This window comes from Cryptotermes secundus, unplaced genomic scaffold, assembly GCF_002891405.2.
Source record: "Cryptotermes secundus unplaced genomic scaffold, Csec_1.0 scaffold179, whole genome shotgun sequence".
In the NCBI taxonomy this organism is placed as follows: domain Eukaryota; kingdom Metazoa; phylum Arthropoda; class Insecta; order Blattodea; family Kalotermitidae; genus Cryptotermes; species Cryptotermes secundus.
Genome location: NW_019724586.1, coordinates 1222686 through 1243599, shown reverse-complemented (window position 1 = coordinate 1243599; position 20914 = coordinate 1222686). Strand labels below are relative to the sequence as shown.

The 20914-nt window shown below is 41.3% G+C and overlaps 2 protein-coding genes across 2 annotated transcripts in view; both read right to left on the bottom strand.

Annotated features, from left to right (window-relative positions):
- The window catches only part of LOC111862308 (inositol-pentakisphosphate 2-kinase), a 385987-nt gene that overhangs the window by 211712 nt on the left and 153361 nt on the right, over positions 1 to 20914 (bottom strand). The window lies entirely within an intron of this gene.
- LOC111862310 (protein BTG2-like) lies at positions 12464 to 14035 on the bottom strand. The gene has a single exon (XM_023847589.2). The coding sequence runs from the start codon at positions 13778 to 13780 to the stop codon at positions 13223 to 13225; it is 558 nt and encodes a 185-aa protein (XP_023703357.1). The 5' UTR covers positions 13781 to 14035; the 3' UTR covers positions 12464 to 13222.

Here is a 20914-nt window from a genome sequence, read left to right as displayed (position 1 = left end):
AACAATAAAATACAGCGACATACAGACTCAAAGCCTGAAATGTGGGGCGAGATGAAACGCCTACTGCTAGATTACTGCAAAGTAAACAGGCGACAGCGCTACTGAGCGAGTGAACAGTAAATTGTAAAGAGCGCAAATTAGTGAAACGGTTATATTTACTTGTAGCTGTGGTTTATAATAGTTCGATAAAGCCAATTACCAATCGAAGCCCCGTGTCTAGTAACTAAATACAGACAATCCTTAAACTAGATCATCGTGCACTTCTCTATATTGTTTTGTGACCCTTTGCAGTGTTCTCAGGATACCTTGAACTGCACTTACGGATCTTTCTCTGGCTTTTGTCCAATACGAAGGCAGCATTTCCTTGTTACCTGCTCGGCTGGTGGCTACATTCACTTCAAGCATGTCATGAACGAATTTAGTGCATACGTTAAAAAGCCTGAAGGTCGCGGGTTTGATTAATTTTATCTTTTATCTTCATGTATACACTGCAGTTACAAACAGAGTAAATGCATTTAGAGACAAAATCACATGACAAACATGCTGAAATAAACTTTGTTGCTTATTTTCAATTCTGAAGAATAAAGTGTTGCAATTACGATCATAACACCAGATTAGGAAATTTACGACTACGAAAGATTATGTGCCCCTGAGGTCTAAACTTTGACCCGGAGGTTTTCTATTATTAGAACGCAAAAGATAATAATATAATCATCCATACAGTAAATGACAGCCGATCTCAGTGGTCGCGCGGTCTAAGGCATGAACTGTCTTCTCTCGCTCGAACACTGGGATCATGGGTTCGAATCTCTCTCGAGGCATGGATGTCTGTGTCCGTTTATTCTGTGTATAGGCAGCGGCCTTGAGCCGGGCTGATCCCCCTCTCCGAGGTCCAAAGGGCTGTGGAGCCACAGAGAAAGAAAGAAAATGGTAAATGGCATTGTAATTCTAGCTTCTTTGTGATTTCTGACTTAATGAAATTATCTGTTACATTATCGTTTATCTTCCGTTCTCTTTTAAACCTAGTAGGTAGTTTTCGGTGTAATTTTTATTTCGGAAACCAAGACCAGCTTTGTCCGCCATCCATCTATCTACACGGGGATCGCCTGATGTTTGACCATAGATAGCTATGTCAGTATAGCCGAAAAGATATAACACTCCTCGCGTCAACTGTTTCCACGCAGTACAGACCCTGCAGCGCTATCGACAAACCCACAGGCCAACCAATCAGAAAAAAACCGCACCCAGATCACAGCAGATTCTGGAAACGCTATACACACATTCCTTACACCTTTGTAAACAGCTAAGTTCCTTTCCGGAAACAGAGTGAACCTGAACCTTTAAACCCAGGTCTCCTCTCAGCAAGGCGTGTACGGGATTTTCAAAGGGAATGCTGAAATCCAGCACCAATTTCAACCGGTTTCCCTTCAGTAGAGCATTCCGCGTTTTGATCTTATTTTCCTTTGCTCAATAAAGACACTGTCTGTCTAAATTTAATTCGATTTTCATTACTGTTCACATGGCTATCATACATGAAAACTATGTACAAGTAGTTTCAACGTGTAACCCTCAGTTGCATTTTGACAATAGACTAATGGGAAAGACTGAATGTTTACTACAGTAGCAGGGGCTTGAGATTATAGTCGATAGGCGCGTAACACCCATGCTCACTAAATGGTAGCTGCCCAGAGCTTTAATGGTGGATACTGTAGATAAATTGTGATGTTTATATGCTACTGGCCTGTCGAATACTCCACAGTTCCGAAGACAAACAGTGCAAGATCATGTGAACAGCGTTTATCCCTCTTCCTCGATCTGCCGAAGGATTTCCGAAAGGCCGCCAGACGGCCTCCATTTCTACGGCCACTTTTCGTCCAGTCTGATAGCAAACATAATTCTATGCAATATACATGGTGTTAGTGCTAGCATGATTCTGTAGAAACAATGTGTACATATACTAGGGCATATACATGAACTGACGACTCATTCTATAAAACAAATATTGCTGGGAGAACTTTCGAAAAGTGGTCACTTGGAAGGCCTACAAAGATGGGGCGTGAGGATGTGACGTATTTCACATCGCTGCTTTGGACGATTTGTTGTAGTTGAGAACGTGAATGTTGCGCGCGCACATACGTCTCGGTATGCAGTTCGGTAGTCATGGAGAACTGGACGGCTGATCATCGCGTTTTTATTAACAACTTCTTTGGAACTAAGACTACTGTGCAGACGCAGAGACGTTTTCGACTGAGTCTGATGTTCCAAGGCATGACAGAACTCCTTCACATAAGGCCATTTTAAAGTGGGTTGACGATTGCAGTGTCTGTGATAGTGTAGTGAATACGTACGTCTGTTTGTCCTGCACGTTTCAGTGGCACACCAGGAACGCAGAACAAGTGACAGCAGTGGTGCAGCAGAGTCCAAAGCGCTCAGGAAGTCGACGCGGTAGCTTTCAAAATCTTAAGCAGATTTCTTCAAAGAATTCTGCATGAAGACTTGAAGTTTCATTTGTACAGAACTCACATAACCCATCAACTGAAAGAACACGATAAAGCTTCTCAGATGAGGCCCAATTCCACTTGTCCGGTTACGTAAATAAACAGAATTTCTGGCACTGGAGCAATAACAACCCTATGCAGACGCTCCACAATGAAAATGAAACCGTTTGGTTTGGTGTGATAGGGCCTTATTTCTTTGAGGAAAGCTACCAGATCATTTTCCGCAATTCTGAGAGTTATTATACTCGAATATTTCTGGCTATGGAACTGGCGAAGGATGAGAAATGTATGGTTTCAATAGGATGGTGCATCGCCAATGCGGCAAGAAAAATCATGGTGTTTCTTAGAGGAATGTATCCAGGCCTCTTACTCTCGTAAGTCGGCGACATTCCTTGGCCACCACGTTCCGCGGACTTGAGAGCCCCAGACTTTCTCCTCTGGGGTATCTGTAAAAGTACACTCTACTCGCCCCTACTCCAACCACGAACTGAATGACCTCATTCCGGAGGGGGCTGGAACAATTAATAAGAGTGCTTCATTGCAGTGAATTATGCAGGCACTGATTACGGCAATGTACTGAATATCATGAAGGTCATCTGGAATATGCAAGGCACGGATACTAAACTGCAATCACTATGCTAGTTATTTCTTTAAAATTTTCACTTCATTTATTGTCCGATATCTCACAGTAACTTAAGGGACAACCATCACATCTTCGCGCCCCACTCTGTATAAGGCATAGGAACATAAGAAGGGAACTGGGAGGTGGATGCAACTGGCTCAGGATCGTGTCTGGTAGCGGGCATCGCCAGTTACAGCATTGAACCTCAGGGTTATATCACTTGGCAGTTACTTGTCTAATGGACCTTAATGTATCATGCTACTAATGCAACCCATAAGCAAGTCAGCTACTAGAAGAAACTGTAGCCTCCAAACTACAATGCCTTGCTCTTGACTGGGGTAAGAAGTAATGAGTTAAAAAATGTCACAGTGCAGTAACCAAAACTGCCTCATACGTGGAAGGTTCCGCGTTCTAATCTCGGCCCGGATACCGTTTATATTGAGTTTAAGCTCTTTGCAGTTTTCTACAGACATTCCAAACAAATGTGTTGTATGTAAGATTTGAGGCTTTCACGGCGGTGACTATGAAGAAAACTGCTTTCTTCAAATGTGTTGTACCTTAGAAGAGAGAAATGCTGCTGCCTTTCACATCCATCTCAATCCGGACGGCACAGGGCGATTTTTTGAGCGGCCCCACAAATCACTGAACCCCTCAAACGTGGTCTTCCCGTCGAGTCAGCCCCCTGGGAGATTTGTATCAAGGGCCCAACAAATAAAACTTACCCAGATTTGAGCATATTCTGGGAATGCTCTCCAACGGAAATGTTCCGTCTATAAATGAGACACATCATAATTTCAACAACAGTGCTCATTATTAAATAATTCACATTTAATGTTTCACAATCCAACGCATTCCTGGACCCTCCGTAAAAAAAAAGTTTGCATTCGGGGGTGTGAATAGAGTGAATTTCCTTCTAGATATTTTAAGACCACTAATAGCTATTTCCAAACTTTTCCCATAAAGCGCTTACAGCTACTGTTGCTGTAAGAGCAGCAGCGGAATCTTGTTCGAAAAATGCACACTCTGTTAATTTACCTCCATTCTACTAACAGTTCCATGAAAAACAGTAATTCTGAAATGTATACCACGGTCTTTCTCTTATTTTTCTTGCAGTAAACTCGTTACATGAGTAAGGCTATCGTACATAAACACTCGTTCCACAATATCTGTCCCGTGGTATTTCGACACGGGAAATAGTGGACTGGATTTTTGCTTATCGCACAGGTCAAGTACAATACGTACCATAACGACAAATAAACGCAACAAGGGGCTAGGGTTGTAGACCTCATAATGTACAAGCTCCTCCCGCAGAAGCTGTTACGCGCTAGAAGAATATCTTTCTACATAACCCATACAACTCAGATCGCGCTATTAAATGCATAAGAAGCAAGAAAATGGAAAAACTTCACACACGGACATTTTCATGAAATGTGTTCGGGCTTACAGCTGCAAGTGTTACGAAACAATACATTGCTTATTATTTTACTGTTCTGGCTACATAATTAATAAACATATCCTTTACGGTAGCGTATTCGGTATAGCGACTGGCTAGGAGCTGGACGATTGAGGGATCGGAGTTCGAGTAGAGGTAGGGGCAAGAATTTTCTCCTCTCTACGTCGTCCAGACCGGCTCTGGGGTTCACCCAACCTCCTTTTCAACGGGAATCGGGAGATCTTTCCCCTGGGGTAAAGCGGCCGTGGCGTCAAGCTAGTGCCGAGGTCAAAAAGATGTGGATCTATACGAGTACACCCACTCCCCCATACGCCTTGATGGCGTAGTGCTTAATTAGTTCAGCACTGGGACAGCTTTACCTTTAGCTGTCCCTTACGGGATGTGCCGGACACCATGAGAGAGGAGACGTTCAGACTACTGTCATACACAACTGCGAGGACTGGGTCATCGCCGGCAACTCTGGCCACAAAGAAATCTTAGTAATGTCTCGCCAACAAGCTGGGAGCAGCGATTAGTGCTTTGACCTGCCGGGAATCGCATCATGGTTGTCCAGCGTGTAATCAGTCACTTTACAGATCTAATACGACGAACAAAATTCGTCGTTATATAATTCGAGATATTAAAGTCATAATCTATCCATACGCAAATGAATTAAATTTAATTAAAAATACACGGTGTCCAGGATCTTTAGGACTTTTTTTTTTTATTATTGCCCTGCAATGCCATCTGTTGGCGAGTTGTGGCGTTAAGATTCTTGAAGTTTCAGCTGTGGCTGTCTATAATTTCAAATCGCAAGCATCGCTGCATCATGTGTTGTGACCTTGAATGTAACAGTAATGTTCTGAAGCTCGTAGGAAAATGGCGGTTGAACAAAGAGCTAACATCACATTTTGTTTGAACTTAGGCAAAATAGCCGGTAAGCGTAGGAAATGATGAAAAGTGTGTATGGTAGTGATTGTTTCAGTCGCCCCCTGACGGCAGGGAGGACATTGAAGACGCTCCACGTGCATCAAAGCCGAGAACAAGTCGCAATGAAGAAAATGTGAAAAAAGTGACCGAAATCGTTGCATCAAACAGATGTGTTTCTGCAAGATTCATCGAGGAGTTTTTGGGAATACCAAAAAGTACTGTGAATCAAATTTTGACCGAGGATTTGGGCAAACGGTTTGTACCGCACGCGCTATCAGGCGATGAAAAACATGCCAGAGTGGAACACTGCAAAGACATGTTACGGTCGGCCTAAAGTGATACAAAATTTACAAAATCGATTGTTACTGGCGACGAGACACGGTGTTTTCAATATGAGCCTCTCACAAAGCGGCAGAGTGCAGCGTGCAGCGTGGCTGAGCCCAAGGAAGCCGAAACCAAAGAAAGTGCGCATGCAAAAGAATCGAGTAAAGACACTGCTAACCGTTTTCTTCGATTCGATTCCAAAGGAATCATTCACAAGGACTTTCTGCCAGAAGGTCAAACAGTGAATTCGGATTATTATTCGGAGTTCTCAATCGTTTGTGGGCGAGAATTCTTCGAATTCGACCCGAATATCAAGAGCATGGTTCCTGGTCGCTCCTCCACGACAATGGCCCACCCCACAAATCGAAGATCGTGCGCGATTTTTTGGCCAGGAAAGGGATCACAGTCCTTGATCATCCTCCGTATTCGCCAGGTTTGGCTCCAGCAGATTTCTGGTTGTTCCCAAAAGTTAAGTTGGCGATGAAAGGAGACCGTCACGACACCATCCAGCGCACCCAAAGGGTATGTACCGCAGTTTTAAATGCGATTCCACAAAAGGAGTACAGTGACTGCTTTCGAACACTTTTCAATCGATTCTAGCTATGTATTGATTCAGAAGGAGACTATTTTGAATAAAAAGAGTGAAATTTTGAAAATAATTAACGTCTTGTATTTTTAATGAACACAGTCCTAACAGAACCTGGACACACACTGAGTATATGTTGCGCAACTTCAGATATACGATTTCAGACAACCAAACTACGCTCATGTCAGATAAATAACTGATAATGGGGTCAGTTGGTCATTCGTATCCTAAACTATATTCCAGATTCATGTAAACACATGGACATGATACGATATACTGCCGTCAGCCGGTACAAGCCCTGCGTGTATATTGAGACTATGGTGTGGAACACGCGAATGAGCGCCATTAAGATGAACCAGCTTTATCACAAACATGACAATTTATTTGCACAAGGCAATGCTTCACTTCCTATGAACAGCCGACAATAATATGGCTGTAGACTGTTCTAGACCAGGCATGTCCAACTTCAAACAGGCTGTGATCGACTTTTAGTGTCAAAACTGCCAGTGATCTACTACCCCCGCCTATCGTCGTACCTCGCTTTAAGCAAAAATATTGGTAAAAATAACATGACACATGATTTTTATTGTAAAAGCAACACACATTGAAAGTACAGACTACTTTATTACGTATTTTCCCTTCATAATCTGAATATAATCATATTATATTACATGTGAATTTACATGCTTTTCACTTATAATTTCCTTATAAGCCTATGAGATCGACCAAAAATCGTCCAGCGTTCGACGCGTTGGATATGCCTGTTCTAGACGGTTCAAACGTGGGTCACGCCTCCAGCATGGCAGTATATTTGTACTTCACGGTGGGCAGTCACCCAGAGAAAGGCAAAGGTTCCCAGACTGTTCCTAACTCAAGTCGTAATTTCATTTCCGTATGATCAAAATCATTTTAAATATTTCGTTATCCATTTTTATTTACAAACAGACTAATGGAACCCCTTATTAAGGCTTTTAGGTTACAGCGTTCAATTCATAATTTACACAGTATTGGTAAATGGTAAAGTTATCCCTGTAATAGGTTGAGGTTCCCACATTTTCTAGACAATCGGCTCACAGATGGCGGTGAGGTTGTCAGCCTTACGCGCCGGGCCCCCCTTACGCCGGGACGATTCCTGGTACTCATTTCTGTTAGAGGCTATGTCGACCCCATGGCCATACAGCAGCTGGAAGGATTAGGTAAATTGAAAAAATTCAACCTCATCGGGACGTGAACCCGCGACCTTCCGGCTTGTAGCATAGTGCCTCAACCAACTACGCTACCGCGTGCCCCAGACCTATTCTTTAGGTCCTTTAATCCAACGTCTCATAGTCCCAGCCATAGTGCGGCTGGAAGGTTTAGGTAGATTGAAAAAATTCAATGATATCATCGGGAATTGAACTCGCAAACTTCGGCTTGTAGCATAGTGCTTCAACCGACTACGCTACTGCGTGCCCCCTCCTTGTGTTAGGTATATTTAACAATGCCAAAATTATTTTAATTCACTGACACTGTCATGTGTAGAATATAAACACGTATAGGTGCCAACTTCAGGAAAGAAAGTGCTTCTGATTCTTAAACATTTGGTAGAGTTTGGAGTATTATCATTAAATTTGTTTTGAATCTCAATACATTGTTGCAAACAGTTACCTGTGGCCAGTATTAACCATTTTTCTTCCATCAGTATTGCTGACCAATTTGAGGCGTTTTATGAGTTGGACATAATTATGAAAATTGTTTCGCTGATTTCTCTATAAAAACCTATGTTAAAAGCTTGCACTGTGCTACATTTTTTTTGTAGAAATGCCAGTCCAGTTTGGTGTAGCCAAAATTTTGTGTTTCATACTGTGGGTAGTTCCCACACCGGCACTACAGCCCCAGTGGGCCTAGGCCTACCTCCACGAACTTCTCCGTTCACTTCGGTTTTTCTAGATCTTACACATTCGGTAGGACTCCTTGGGCGGGTGATCAGCCTCTACCTGTACATAAACACAAACTAAACATGCTGTGGGTAGTTTACACTGATTAATATCCGATTATGCTGTAGCCAGTGCCTGATTTTATGTATTCAGTACCCGAATTAAAGCAGAATACTCAATTATTTCCAGAATCACCCAGAATCATAGCACTGCAGATGAATTTGAACGGGAATGGTGGCAGAAGTTGTGATTTGCCGTTTGAAGCTGTTCTGCAGGAATATTTGCAATATCCCTACAAATAATTTTTTTTTTCTTCTTCCGTTCGGGGGTTACTGTTGTAAACGTGGTACCTCAAACAACCCACGATTAAGACCGCGAGAACGTGCTGGCCAAATACCACTGCTGATAATTCTGTCCCCGAAGACATCGCACAAAGTCTGCACAGACATACTCGTACGCGCAGTGAGAGCAGTAGCTGAGTCCTGTTGAAACCTGACACAGTCGTTCTCTTAACTCTAGAATGAATTGCCCGAAGATGACCTCGACACATCTTTCGCAATTGTTACGTTAAAGACACAGGTCCAACAATCCTTCTTGCACTTAAGAGCACACCAGACACCAACTTCGACTGGATGGAGGACTTCGTGGGATTCTGTGAGCTACAGTAGCGATTGTTTTGCGTATTTATGTATCCCTGCAAGTGAAACCATGCTTCATTAGAAAAGAATGCCAACTGCGGATCGATCTCACCTTCAGCTATTGGCTGTAGAAACCAACCGCAAAACTGAAACCTGCTAGTTTACTTGCGTGGCTGCAAGGCGTGGATTACTGTTGTTGTATAGGGTCTAAACTCTTGCTGTTCTTGCACTAGATTTTGACACTCTAGTTGCTTGGGCTTGACGTTTCAACGATTTTCTAGGTGTATGTTCAAGTCTGGCTCCTATGTCACCTAACTTTTCCTCAATAAGCACTAGGCGCTTATGTTTTTTTTTTTCGTGTCTATTAAGAGCCCGCTGATTAATAAGTTAGTTCACCAAACTGTGAATTGTCTGTCTGCTGGGAACTCTTCCATCGCAGATGTGCACCGGTCAACAAAGATACGAAACTTTCTGTATAATCCTGAAATTGTTATTTTGTGAAGTTTCCCATGAGCGTATCTAGCAAAACCATGATTAACTACTTAATGATTCAGTAACATACGCCAGTTTACATCAATAAAAGCAATTACGTTTCATATTCACTGCAAATAAATACTTCTTCACACATGTATCACCATCACAAATGTTCAACATATGTTTCGTAAGTTGGAGGGTAGAAAAGTCATATAATACTACCTAAGAATACTATTTACTTACCATAACAACAGTACCTTATTTGTACTTAGAATCTATCCAGTAAAAACTAGCATGGGCTATTCTTGAAGTTTTTAACTGTTTTTCTTCAGTTTCTCCCACTGGGCACCAGAGCAGTTTAGGCCAATCACTTTTCTCAATGCAGAATCTTAGTGTCTCATTTAATTCTTTGAAACATGTTCATTCCTAACTTAATTAAGCATTGCTGTTCATTTGCTTCAAAGACAAACCCATAATTCATAAATATATATACTGTAAAATTTATTTGGGCTCAAATCATATTGTTAAGTTTCTTACTTTTGCAAACACCTGCAGTTTCAAGAGCATCACCATCACTGTAAATATATGAATAACAACACAGCAACAAAATTGACTGGAATCCTTTACAAATCTGATCAAGTAACAAATTTAAAATCCTCGATATTAAGTATGATGGGGACTCAGCCACCATGAACCAGCCAATCAGAAATAAGAGTTAAAAAGAAAACTGTAATCCACTATGGAAAATAATAAATCCTTTTAGATGTTTATTAATTTGCTTCCAATTAATTCTTTATTAAATTGTTAATATACTTTCGTTGCAGATTTGTGTTTCAGTGCGGAGTACCACTGATCATACTTTATGTCATACTGACATCTTTCGTTCACTAGAATCTTAGGCAAACGATAAGTTCTATGGGAAATAAATAACATTCACTCACCAACCTGCTTCTGTCTGTGATAAATTCTCAGTTCAGCTCCATCTTACACTTATTTATATTTAGTCATGAAGAGACCAATAAAACAAAGAACAAGTGAGACTGGCCTTCTACTGGTTACAGAGTGTGTTGTTGTATTTGCTACTATTTGAAGCACTGGAGAAAGTTCTGGTCCTGCCTGTTACAATCATGTATCTTGTATTTCTCGTATTCAGTGCAGAGACTAGCAGACCAAATGAAATGATTCAGGTTTCTGGAATCATATCTCCTGTGCTGTTATGTGTTAATATAAAGATCATATGAGGATGTTTCTCTTTGTCATAGGTTAGATTACGTTCCTTTCAAGAAACACCGGTGTGATGCTGTAATTAACCCAAAACTTTCAAAATACTGAAGAATTTGTTATGCTAATATTCTCAATCTCAACATACCATGCTACAACATTTGCTAACGGATATATCTGGCATATATTCCGTTTGAGTTCCTAACAGGACAGGTAACATTCCGACTTTAAAAAAAATTGACAAAACCAAGATCATGAAACAACAATCCTGATTCTTTCATTGTCTGCCTTGCTCCTGCCACAAACAATCACTTCCTGGGCACTTAATTTCAAGCGATTTACCGGCCCACAAGTCTCGCTGAAAAGTAACCATAGCTTTTGAATTGGCTGTCATGTTGAAAAAGTAATCACCAATAACCCTGAAAAGAACTGGAGAGAATGGGTGGTACTCTGAAAAGTACACAGCACATGAAATAGCAGCAACCAATTTGGTTCATTTATGTGGGGACCCATTTCGATCATCAAAGGGCATATGAAAATGAAACTGTATGGTTTAAATTAAGGTTGATTTTCAGTTTCGAAGTCTGGCTACCACAATGTAGCAACTTGGTCGGCTTTAGGGTGGGGAGCAGGAAGCACAGAGGATGAATATACAGTTCCTGTTCATAATTAGAGTTTTGTTGATTTACTGCATGTGTCTCACAGGACCAAAGTTAGGGACATCATCCAACTGAACCATTCTGATGAGATGCTGTACTGATTCACACTTAAGACATCAAAAAACCTCAACGGTAAAATGTGACTCTTAACATGCAGTAGTATCTGCAAATTGAAAAGATAATATGATATGACCCAAACTCCGAAGTTCAAGTACTTACAACTGCCAATAAATTCTGTTGTACAATATAACATGAAATTATATGTGGAAATCTTTGAAACAGAAGCTACAGATGCTTGGCAGGAGAAAAAATGATCACTGCTCAAAGAACGCCAAAATCCAAGGTCAAAGAATGGTTGCATTCTGGAAGAATGTGTACCTCAAGAACCCAATATACTAGAATCTGGAGAACATTGTAGGGGTTTTGCAATGTCACAATTTTAATGCTTTTTATGAATATTATCTAAAGATACAGTATTTCAACACACCTATACCTGTCTGCATTAACAATGAAACAATTGTAACATACCTGAGTAAGGAGCATTATCCAAAAATTACTGGGGAATTATCCAAAACAATATTTCACAACACCATAATGCAACGTTGGATGATACTTGCTGACTGCCTTCCACAGTTTGAAATCAATATCACTATCAATATCAATATCAACTGGGTCCTCACTGACTTCGAAAATGATAGAAAACTTCCTCCCTTCACTGCACAATATAAATGAATACATACTTCACTGTATACTGAAAAGACACCACACAAACTCCAATTAAAAAAAAAAACCCAAACCTGACCAGCACAATTTCTTGAACCACCAGTATTTGTTGATTGTAGAAATCACCGCCGTGCCTCATGTTTCAGATCATCACAATTGCAAAGATACAAATCAGAAAAAAAAATACCCTCAAATCAATCATATTACCGCAATTTCCTCCCCCCCCCCATGTTCATCAGCAATTAGGGATACCCTGGCAGTAGTAAATCTTTAATAAGGGACAACGGTTTCATTTCCATGTGATACACGCTTTATTTGTACAAAAAAAAAGGAGCTTGCACTGAATGGACGATGTTTCATTTGAACAAATTTTATGTACAAGCAAAGTACTCTTATTTATATATACAGAATATTCCAATAATTTCCTTATACAACACAGATCGTATAATATTAATTACTTTAATTACTACTGACTTATTACATGAAAGAAAAGAAAAAAATCAAGCTTGACTTTATAGAAATCTTAGCTAGCTCAACTGAACTAACATAAAAAAAATACTGCAACCAAAACTTAAAATCACAGACTGCTGTTTCCAGCTTTGTACCTTTTACTGAAAAGTTTACTAAGTCCTTCTCTGCAGTCTTCTCTATCTCACATATTTTAAGCTTAAAGGACTCTACTTTTCCTTATGGCAGTCATGTTAAAAACTCCTGTATGTATGTATATATATATATTTGTAACCTATTAATATAAGTACATATCGCTTTTACCCTGTCAAACAGTCAGCCCTGCTTTTCTTTTATTACACATCACAGTGTTGAAGCATATATTATCACATGTCCAACCGCTTTCAATTACAGATTCAAACAGTCTCTCAATTGTACAAAAATCTGGGAGAAAATAAGTATATGGCAATGACATGCACTGCCACTTTTCGTTGAGTTAAACATCATGTACAGTAACACTTTGGTCCCTGATTTTATCATTCATTACCTTATGGGGCCGATTGGTGTGCGGCAGGAGTTACGGGAGACTGAGAAATTAATCATTCAGACATTTACAATGAGATCACAAGGGCTATACCAGTTTTGGCAGGGTTACGGCGGGAGATGAGAAAGGGCACGGGGTAGGTAATCGTCAAACGTGTACGGTGGGGTGATTGACGAAGATTAGGGCGTGGGGAATGTTAAATATTCGCTCAACTGGACACAAATGCCGCCAGCTGCTCGAACGGTTGCACTCCTCGAGGGTCCAGGAAAAACTCAATTGTTCTCATGGATTCCTTACAGCCCGATGTCGATGATGTAGTGTTGCTGCTGCTACTGCCACTGGAGCCGCTAGTACCGTCTGCGTTTGTCACCCTCTCCAATCCCAAATCTTCCGCGCCCTGGCCACTGTTTGATTCCTCGTACAAGACACATATAGACCCGTTCTCACCAATCCTGTACGACACTTCAGCTGGGTCGATCCACATAGTCAACTCCGATGGGAATAGGCTGTGCAAATACGATGCAGGGAGCCCGACAGCGGTACCAGCCTGGGCAATAACAGGATCCATCTTACCGTTAATTCGGATACAGCGATAGCCCGAACCTCGAGCTGGCTTCTCTGGGAACCAATGCTCCTGATACCGTAACCGTAGCACATCAGTTAACGAGCACTTGAACATTTCAAGCTGCGATTCAGTCAGTCCATTGTGATGCAGTCGTAGAAGATGCACCAAAAAGTTTGCGGCAGAATGAATTTCAAGACGCATATTTGTACTTCGAAAACAGATATTAAACGGAATTTGCTTCGGCAACACTCGTAATGTCAATCTGCATACATATTATGTACAATTGTTAGAAAATGTTCTCTTTATTCACAGCCACACTGTTTTTTCCCTGCTCTTTATCTCAGCTATTTTACCACACGTTACAGTAAACACCCACGAATCACTATAACTACACACAGCCTACTTTTACCAACGATAACTCCGATCTGTCTCCCGTTTGTGTTATGTGCTACCTTTGTTCAAGCGAAAACTTCCACGTCATAGCTGAACAAGGAACCAGCTACGTCATGCGCACACCAACCAATGGCAGGCTTGACACTCCCACTCGGCATCAATATCCCCTCCACCGCTAAGCTTCCCATATGATTATAGTAAACAAAGTCGGAGAACGAATGAAAACAACGTTGCCAACAAAACTTCAGAATCCATCTCCATTGAATATAAAAGTTGGAATGGTAACTATGTAGCAAATACAGTAACACTGGTTAAGGAAATGAATATATATAGTCATTAATTGGGGTAGGATACCGTAACCGGTATAGCCTATCGCAAAACATAACAGGTAAATTTTTCCATGTATCTAATTAAGCACCACACCATAAAAACATATGGGGGAGTAGAGGTATAGCTCCACTATTCTTGAGCTGGGCACTAAATAGAGGGAGTGGTGAGTTTCACGTCCTGTCCGCTTTAACCGCGGGGAAACTCCCTGGCACTCGCCAGACAGGAGGCTGGATGGGCCCCACGAGCAGTCTGGATAAAGATAACTCTTGCCTCTGCCATGACTCGAACCCCTGTTCCACCAGCCGTAGCGCGTCGCTGTAGCAACTTAACTATCATGGATCCCCAGAGATAATTCGAATTTGTTAAACTCTTCCTTAATAGCTCATATGACATTAAAAACCCATGGAAAAATCACTCAATCTATATGCTCCATTACCAGAATTGCAAGAAGTCGCATAACGACCATCGCGAGAGGGCTCGTGGACATCGCTGCTTTGACTGATGATGACCCGAACTGTATGAGATTTGACAACACTGTAAAATATGTTAAACATGGGTATGTAAGATCTAAGGCATTTAGGACAAACGCATGCACTAAAATCTTCTCTGGCTATCAATAGCATCGAAGTTGATTTTAATATGAGGATCGTTCCTGATAATAGCGGCAGTGGAAATTGCCGAAACGTTGGTTTTTAATAAAATGACAAAGATGAAGGTCTGCCAAAATTTAATGTAGGATGTAATTATTATTATTATTATTATTATTATTATGAAAGGTAATAGGCCAATATAAGGTCCTACACACGTTCACTAATGGCGTAGTATTTCACAGCGTTCCTGAAAACTACACCTTGAAGTACTTATTTTTTCATTGCTAGTGGGGTGGGACTAAGTCCCTTGTACTGCGGCCACTTCTGGCCTATTGTACCAGCCCCAGATGATAGGTGAGGGTGACTGTGGAGTAATTGGTGGAATGAATATTGGCAGGGGAAACCGAAGTATTCGGAGAAAACGTGCCCCAGCGCCACTTTGTCCACCACAAATCCAATTTGACCAGACCCGAGATCAAACCCGGGCCGCCGCGGTGGGAAGCCAGCGACTAACCGCCTGACCTATGGCGCGGCCTCTTGAAGTACTTGGTAACGAATGAATCAGTCGGACGTATTTATATCACGAAAATTCAAAACTTCCAGTTCATCAGTCACCATTAAGAGACCACACAAATTTGATCGTACGCCATGTCGTTATTTTCCTGTTCCCTAAGTTTCCAGTAAATTGTTTACACATGCCTATTACCGTAAATAAAATTCTAGACCATTTTTATTTGGTGCCATTTCTCTTCTCAGTGTCACAAGATGGCAGTGCCGCACAAACCCAAATATAAAACATGCGATAAACCTGAGTTATCAGCCTTTGAATGTTTACGTGCTAGTACAAGGTTTCAGTGTGTTTAGACATAACTCGCTGGTGATAACGGAAATGAAAGACAGCGGCGCTGAAAGTTGGCGTCAATGGCAACAATGAGGACAGGACAAGGTAGCACGGAAGGAGCGACTGCAAGTCGGCGTCACCCCATTCTTCATGCACTACAGCATCACAATGGCTCTCCCACAGGACGGTAGGGAAGGAACGTTGTCATGCGAACATACTTCAAATGAAACAGCACTATCAAAATGAGAACAGTCGGTATTGCGGTAGGGTTGAGAATTCTCTCTTCCCCACGTCGTCCAGTCGGGCTCCGGGACCCATCCTGCCTCCTATCGCATGGGTTCTGGGGGCTCTTTCCTCGGGGGTAAAGTGGCTGTGGCGTCAAAACTGACCACTCACCTCCAACTAGTGCCGAGATCAAGGAAATGTGGATCTATATATCCACTCTCCATACGTCTGCATGCCCTAGTGCTTAATTAGTTAAGCACAGGGTCAGGTTTACCTTCCTATCAAAATGAGAACAAAAACCATAAAAAACTATCACAGTGACTGCGCGGTCTAAGGTACCAAATGTCTTAGCCCGCTCAAACAATTGGATCGTGGGTTCGAATCCCACAATCCATGGATGTCTGCGTTTTTTCTGTGTTTGTGTTGTCGTGTGTAGGTAGAGGGCTGATCCCACTTCCAAGGAGTCCTACCAACCCTCTATAAGACTGATGTCATAATTAATTCTGAATGGGAACATGCCATAGAGCCTAATCTGTCTAGGCAGAAGAACTATGAAAAATATTCAGCTTAAATGCTGGCCCGTCTGAGACTTGGTTGGGGTATGGTACTTCCCCAAAACAAATCTAAGAGTTCATAAAACGTACTGGTATTGCAGAAAACACGAGGTACCACCATTTCCACATGGTGGCCATGCTAACTCTTCGCGTTCTGACAACAGAACTTTGTCAGTGGTACTCTCACATTACGAAGAGTTGTGTATCTCAGCTGTTGTACCGCAAAAGTTTTAAATTTGAAAGCTTTTCTGCACATTAAACAATAGCAATCGAAGTGTGGCAATATCTGTGAGACCTTGTTCAGCCCTGTGTTGACGTCTAAGCGGCCAGAGTGCTGATTCTTTGTTAAATAATATCTTGACGTTGGTGTTCGTACCAATCGTGAAATGTATATCAATTTTATGATGGTATGTCAGCAAATACATCTCGTTATGTGATCAATTACACTTTTCAATTCTAACGGGTATCAGACACATTAGTTTTCATACCGTTTGTATTTATTCCGTTGTGTGCCTGTGCAATTAGTAGTTCTAATCGTATTGCTTAAGTTAGCAGCAGCTCTTTATTATTTAAGTAGAAATCTATGTAAAAGTAAAAAACAGAAGTAGAGCTATCCCTGTAACAGGCTGTGGAGGCCCATAGGGTTGTGAGATGTTGAGGCTGCAACATTTTCTAGACAATCAGCTCACAGATGGTGTAATGTTGTCAGCCTTACGCGCCGGCAGTGCTTTACTTCCCAGGAAATTAATTAATTACTGGTACTCATTTCGGTTATAGGGTGAGTCGACCCCAGGGTCATAGTGCGGTTGGAAGGATTAGGTCAATGGGAAAAAATCCAATGATCTCACTGGGACTTGAACCCACGACCTTCCGTTTTGTAGCATAGCCCCTCAACCAACTACGCTACCGCTCTTCCTAAACTATTAATCTGTTGTACATTTCTAGCAACTCTAATCCACACCACAAAAAGTTAACATAATTCATGCCTGCATGCGTACATGCACATATACAGAATATTACAATAACACATCATTTTGTACGTCTTCAGATACCGAAATATACTTATCTACACGTATTTTTTTAATGTAATTGTAATTAATATATCTCCTATGTAATAAGACGGCAGTGGGGGTGGGGGAAAACGGAACAAAAGAACAACAAAATAAGAAATAACGGCAAGGAAAAGGACGCAACAGGGAACTGTTCCTAGTATAGTGACTCCTTAGGTCAAAGAGGATGTATATTGTTGGGCTTTATCGTTACATATTAAAAACAGGAAAGCAATGACAAATCACAATAACTTGCATAAACTGGGCTGAAAAATTATATGCAATAAAATCACTCTTTAACAACAGAAGTGCTGTCCTTCATTACTATTACGATTATCTTTACATAGCCAGATAAACAGCACGAACAAAATAATTACTTCAGAGTTCCATTTTAACTAGCGGCCATTTTAGTTTTGCTTTAGTTCTGCCATTTTTTAGATAACCAAATAAAAATCCCACAGTCACTCCCGTCCTCTACGGTGAATCCAAGGAGAAACAACAAAGCAATATGGCAACATCGTCACTCAGCAGAGGGGGAATAATCAAAGCACAATGGAGAGGGGAGATGGGAGAATGGAGAAGGGCACAAATATGGCTCACAGATGGCCAAGGATATGAACCACACTTCCAAAATACATCAATTTATTATTTCATATTTTAAAAGTAGGCTAAATTAAAGAGTAAGTTTATGACTAAAGATCCGGAATTCATATCTGTCAGCATCTTGAATGAAATGTGATCATGATACATGTCTATTGATGCATTAGACACACAGAAACAAATTCTTTGCAAACATCAGTAAGGTTTTGTTGTGTAGAAGAGACGAGACCTACATTTTTTACTTAAGTCCGTACTCCCCTTTAGGTTAAATTATTATTATTATTATTATTATTATTATTATTATTATTATTATTATATAAATTGCCTTGTTGCTCTATTCTGTGTTTCATTTCTTTTCTTTATTCGTGCTCCCCCTGTATTTGGCTTTGGGCTTCTTTCTTTCTTTTTTTCTTTCTTAATCTGCTCCTCTTGTATCTTTACGGTGTAGAGGTAAGAAAATTTTATTTTCCCTTAATCTAAGACAGTCGGTAGGACTCCTTGGACGGAGGATCGGCCCGTCGCAAGGGCTCTACCTAACACAAACACAAACACCCATGCCTTAAGTGGGATTCTAACCCACGATTCCAGAGTTCGAGCGAGCCAAGACAGTCCATGCCTCAGACCGCGCGGTCACTGTGATCCGCAGCTTTGGGCTATTAATACATGAAAATTCATAATAATTGAACTGAACTGAAAAAAACTACTTCTCTTCCTATCTGCTCTCTTAAAACATAAAAATTAAAATGCATATACTATAATTTTACCTGCTGTTTCGTATGAGTGTGGTACGTCGTCTTCCACATTATCTATCCATGGCTCTACTGCCGTTTGTTGGGCCTTGGCCGTTTTTTTCAGTTTCTTAATCTATACAGTCGGTAGGACTCTTTGGATGGGGGATCAGCCAGTCACAAGGCTGATGACTACACCCAGAACAACATAAATACACAATAAACGCACACAGACATCCATGCCTCGAGTGGAATTCGATCCGACGATCTCAGTGTTCGAGCGGCCGAAGACAGTTCATGCCTCAGACCGCGCGGCCACTGGGATCGGCAATTCGTCCTCTGCAGCATCAGATATAAAGCGGGTTAGCATAGCAGTAATGCGTTTAGGTCGAATACGGAACATATTCAGCTCGAATGTCGGCTGTGGTTGCCTATCCCGCCTGACGCGTCTCTGTTTTCCAGACGAACAAAGGTTATCGCCTAGATTCCACATCCTTTCCAATTAATCAGTCGTAACACAGTCCAATATACGCCTCGTATTACACGAATCACTAACATAGGATTACCGTATCAAGCACTCGCAAGGACAGCATTATGCATCTCATTACGGTCTACAGCCTTGTTTTCGATACTGTGTGTATTTGACGTAAAGGTAAGGTAAAGCTATGGGCCGTGAAGGCCCATAGGGTTGCGAGAAGTCGATGTGCCCACATTTTCTCTATACAATCGACTCACAGATGGCGGTAAGGTTGTCAGCCTTACGCCGGCCGCCATTTACCCCCAGGAAGATTCCTGGTACTCAATTCTGTTAGAGGCTGAGTCGACCACAGGGCCAGAGTGCGGCTGGAAGGATTAGGTAAACTGAAAAAAATATTCACCTCATCGGGAACAGAACCCGCGACCTTCCGGCTTGTAGCATAGAGCCTCAACCATCTACGTTACTGCTTGCCCCTTATGTTTAATATAATACAAGAAAATAATTTGACTTTGTTTAGTGTCACACAGAAGAGAAAATATTCAAATGCAGTAAATTAGCATGGAGACCAATATATAGCTGGTAGAATGTATACGTAGATCTCATTAATGTGTACAACAGTATATGAAACACTTTTAATATGAGATCCAAAAGTTTGTTACAATGGCATATTAATACAATTATGCGTTTTCGACATTATACATCGTCATGTTTTTTATTTAAAACACATTTCGAAGACTGGATTCTATCTCCGTCCACAGGTAAAAGTTCAATCAAAAGAGCTAGCCCCTATCTCCGGCTTTCATCTGCGGACGGACTCAGAAACCAGTCTCCGAAATTGTGTGTTTTAAATTCAAAAGTAGGACATTGTACAATGTCCAAAAACACAAGAACTGAACTTTTAACGTAGTGCAAGAAAAAATAATCTGACCCTATTCAGTGTCTTACAGACTCGTGTAAACTTCGCGAGGAAATATTTGTACTTGCAATGGGCATGGAGACCAATGGGACAGTACGCAAAACAGCAAACAACACATATGGAGAATATCTGTATATTCCACCGGGGTACTCTTTCCACAGACCTCACACTGCAGAATTATCTTCCGAAAGACGAACGAGGATAACCTCCTTGAACGACTTTTCTTTCTCGGGCACTTCATCCGAACCCAATGCCACTGCTTTGTTATCAATGTAGGACATAAGTAACTGAGGTCAGTGCGTGTGGTTTTGTATTCTGCAGTGGTGTAACTACAGACATTGCTAACCAGCTGTCGAACGAAGGCCTAGCCTCACCTTCCACTTCCGGTTACAAACTGCAAGGTTCGATAACAGAAAAAGCTACTGTCATGATCAAATTTCCATTTTCTCTCCAGTGTCTCACGTGATATTTTTTTTCGCAACATATACCGGAGACGTGCTGACCGGAAAGGCCATTTTATATGCGTATGCAACTCTTCAGACTCCGGTGAACATAGTCTGGCGTAACTGTTCTAAGGCACTTATCAACTGTACTTCTTTTGGCTTATTTTGGACTTCACCCATCGTCCGGT